Below are 3920 nucleotides of genomic sequence, written 5' to 3'. Positions count from 1 at the left end.
GCGAACATTTCTTTTGTAGCATGCTGCTCCCCGTACAATGCTTTTACCCCGTCCGATGTCGAGAATGTCATCATTTGGTGGAGAGTAGAAGGGACTGCCCTCATGTTGTGGATCCGAGGACTCTCGAGTAGGGCATTGTACCTCATGTCACCCTCGATCACGTGAAACATGGTATCTTTGATCGTTCCAACCACGTTCACCGGTATGATAATCTCTCATTTAGTTGTTTCACTGGCCATATTGAAACCGTTCAAGACCCGAGCTGCGAGCACGATCTGATTTTGTAGGCCGAGTTTATCCAGAACCCTCATTGGGATGATATTTACTAAGCTACCTGGATCCACTAAAACACGCGTAACTTGAACTTTATTCAATAAGATAGGGATTACCAGAGCATCATTGTGAGGTTGAGAAATTCCTTTTGCCTCCTTATCACTGAATGATACGGTGCCTTCTGGCACATAGTCTCGGGTCTGTTTCTCCCCAGTAATTGATACCTTAGTGCGTTTTAACATGGCCCCTTGTGGAATATTGACCCCTTCGGCGATCATATTAATTACATGTTGTGGCTCTTTCTGTTCAATTTTCTTGTTGGCGTCCCTTTTCCTAAAATGATTCTTGGCTCGATCACATCGGAATACTCGAAGTTGGCCTGCATTGAATAAATGGGCTACCTCCTCTCTCAATTGCCTGCAATCCTCAGTCCTGTGACCATACGTGACATGATATTTACACATTAGATTGAGGTTTCTTTGGGAAGGTCGGTCTGTATGGGCCTAGGCTATCTGGTGTCTTTGATTCTTCCAATTGCTGATACAATACCTAACACATCGACACTAAAATTATACTCCGATAATCAAGGTGCCTCTGTGGGGTCGGTGTACTTTTCAAAACCATTTTTGCTCATGAGTCCCCGAGAATTCTGTCCTCGATCGCTTCTCCGATCGTTCTGGACATGATTGCATCCTACACCACTGTTCCTGCGGTCTGAGGTGTATGGTTGATATCGTTCTTTGTTCGATCTTGGATCTCTATTGATGTCACTCTGATTTATGGAAGCTGACCTATTCGGGTGCACTGAAATGGAAGGAGCTCCTAATTGGTCATCCTCGACCCTGATCTTCGATTGGTACCGATTGTGTACATCTGCCCAAGATACAGCCGGATATTCGATCAGATTTTGCTTCAGTTGATGTGATGCTATCAAACTTCGTTCATTCAATCCATGAGTGAAAGCTTGAACAGCCCAATCATATGTGACCGGTGGAAACTCTATGCGTTCCATTTGAAATCGGGATACAAATTCCCTCAACATTTCATTATCCCTTTGTCTTACTTTTAAAAGGTCTAATTTCCTTGTCGCAACCTTTATAGCTCCGGCATGTGCCTTTACGAAAAAGTCTTCCAACATGGCAAACGCGGCGATGACATTTGGTGGTAGATTGTGGTACCAAATCATTGCTTCTTTTGATAGGGTTTCCCTGAACTTCTTCAATAAAATAGATTCAATCGCATCATCTTCCAAATCGTTACCCTTAATGGCACATGTGTAGGAGGTGACACGCTCATTGGGATCGGTGGTCCTATTGTATTTAGGTATGTCTGTTATACAAAATTTCTTTTGAATGGGTCTCGGAGCCGCACTCGAAGTGAACAATTTTTGTACAAATTTCTTCCAATCCATCCCTTTCAAGATTTGTGGTGCCCCTGATATCTGATCAACTCAGGAGTTTTATGTTTCCACTTTTTATCATTAACTTCGATTTTCTTCTCTCCTGACTCAATTCTTTTGGTGAGCTCCTTGAGCATTTTCATTATTGCAGGATTTGTCCCCGATTCGTTGCCATTCGACCTTTCTGGCACTAGCTCGGTAAGGCGAGTGATTTCTGGCTCGACCCCACTCGGAGTTCTATGTTGATTTTGTAACTGAGATATAGCATCCTGTTGAGCCTATAGCATCTCGAATATCACCTGGATACTAACTCCTCTGTCTCCTTTGTCCTATGTATTTCGGCCACCAGATTGGCCTTCTCTGTGTAGACTCCCTTTAGGGTCCGCGCATAGGTCTGCATTTAAAAACACGTGCGAACTAACATGGACTGGATTAGCAACTAGTGCTCCCTCAAGATTAGCCTGTGGCACCTCGGCTCCTGGAGCAATTGCATTGTCGTTTTCCCCGTAAAACGCGAGACTATCTTTACCAATTGTGGGTGCGTTTTGTGAGTTTAACTTTTTTTAACCTGAGAGCAAAGATACTTGACAAGAACAAGGGTAAAATAATGTGTGTTATCAGAATCAGCACCGAAAAATCACTATTATCCTCAGCCCCAGGGTGGCGCCAAACTGTTTACTCTCAAATTCGGATAACAATTAAACTTATATTGTGGTTTTAAGGATATGTGATTTCGTTCAATACTAATTTATAAGCAAGAAAATAAATGAATTAAATTATAGAATAAAATAAATCAAACCAGTATGCTAGCCGGGTCTCGACCTTGACGTGGGGTAGTCTCGAGTTCGGATAGTAAGAATAGTAAATGATAAAACAACTCTGATGAACAGAAAGTGAAATAGCAGGGAAGTAATGAGTGTATATATTCTTATTAGTGAACAATGATCATGCTTACAAATGAATGGGATCCCTCTTTATATAATAGAGAAGTCCTAAATAAAGTACACTTCTAATTATAATAGGTAACAATATTAACATCTAATTAACCGTTGTAGATTGATTCGTTCTGAGATTCATGCCACGATCCTCGACCTATCGCAGATATATCGCCTTTTCTGTTATCAAGCTATGCCGATGTCTCTCAAAGTCTGCCTCTTTCTAGCCACAATCAATGTCGATCTCGGTCCAGACTCGACGTCCTAGCTCTTTGACGTGACATTCTTATCTCGACCAAAGAATGAAATTAGGTAGCCCCGATTTCTACCGTATACAACTTTGATGGGCTTAAGGTCTTTTAATCTATGTTTTGATGATCTAAAAAAATTTCTGTATAGAACCAGATAAAGGACCTAAATCATGCCTGGTACAATTATTATCAAGTTAATCAACTCAAGATAATCTGGGCAGTGTGCCTTTAGTTTCACAAGAACCGGATTAGGGACCCGATTCCTTGGTGTTCCCCTATTAGAAGAATAAGTCAACTATATAGCTAGAAAACAACTGCAGAAAGTGACTGCCTGCAACTGTACACGCGACAGTGCAACAGATAGTGCAGGAGTCACTTCCCATTGGGAAGAGGCATGTACGAACCAAGAATTGACATCACCATTGTGAATTGACATCACCATGGTGATGTCTTTTGTAGTATAACAACCTAGTGCAAGGCAAAAGACAACATTTTTGATCATTTTCGGTGATATTCTTTCAAGTGCCAAAAACACCTCTCTCAAGAGCAAAGTTGTTGCAACCTCAAGGACCAGATCCAAAGATTGAAGATATCTTAAGTCCTTAGGTTTGTTGAGTCTTTGTTATTTGTTCTTCATTGTAACTCCTATCTTGCATTATTAGAAGCTGTGTTTTAGGAAACTCAAAAACATAAACCATCTGAGTTTGTGTCTTGGCTAGAGTTAGTCGAGTTATGAAGTCTTTGTAATAGAGTTATTACAAAGTGTCTTGTAATAGAGTTGTTACAAGTTAGTGAGTGGTTAAGTCTTTGTAATAGAGTTATTAAAAAGTGGCTTGTAATAGTGTTGTTACAAGTTAGAGTGATTAAAGTCTTTGTAACTCGAGAGTGACAAAGTGGCTTGTGGTAAGAGTATCACAAGTTAGTTGAGTTGAATTCTTTGTAATGGAGTCATTACAAAGTGGATTATAATAGGTGTTTACAAGTTAGTGAAGTTGAAATCCTACCAGAGTAGGTCGTGGTTTTTGTACCCTTGAGTTGGGATTTTTCCACGTAAAAATCTTG

The 3920-nt window shown here is 40.6% G+C and overlaps 1 protein-coding gene across 1 annotated transcript; it reads right to left on the bottom strand.

Moving 5' to 3' along the window:
- Nucleotides 1-215: 215 nt before the first annotated feature.
- On the bottom strand, nt 216-737 carry LOC104239580 (uncharacterized). Its single transcript, XM_009794243.2, has one exon. It carries the CDS (start codon nt 735-737, stop codon nt 216-218), a length of 522 nt encoding a protein of 173 aa, XP_009792545.2.
- Between the last annotated feature and the right edge of the window lie 3183 nt (nt 738-3920).

The sequence above is a fragment of the Nicotiana sylvestris genome, chromosome 5 (genome assembly GCF_000393655.2).
Source record: "Nicotiana sylvestris chromosome 5, ASM39365v2, whole genome shotgun sequence".
In the NCBI taxonomy this organism is placed as follows: Eukaryota; Viridiplantae; Streptophyta; class Magnoliopsida; order Solanales; family Solanaceae; genus Nicotiana; species Nicotiana sylvestris.
This window is presented reverse-complemented; position numbering and strand designations above follow the sequence as displayed.

Excerpts from the sequence above, each read along its gene's own strand:
- LOC104239580 (XM_009794243.2), bottom strand. The coding sequence starts at position 737 with ATGTGTAAATATCATGTCACGTATGGTCACAGGACTGAGGATTGCAGG.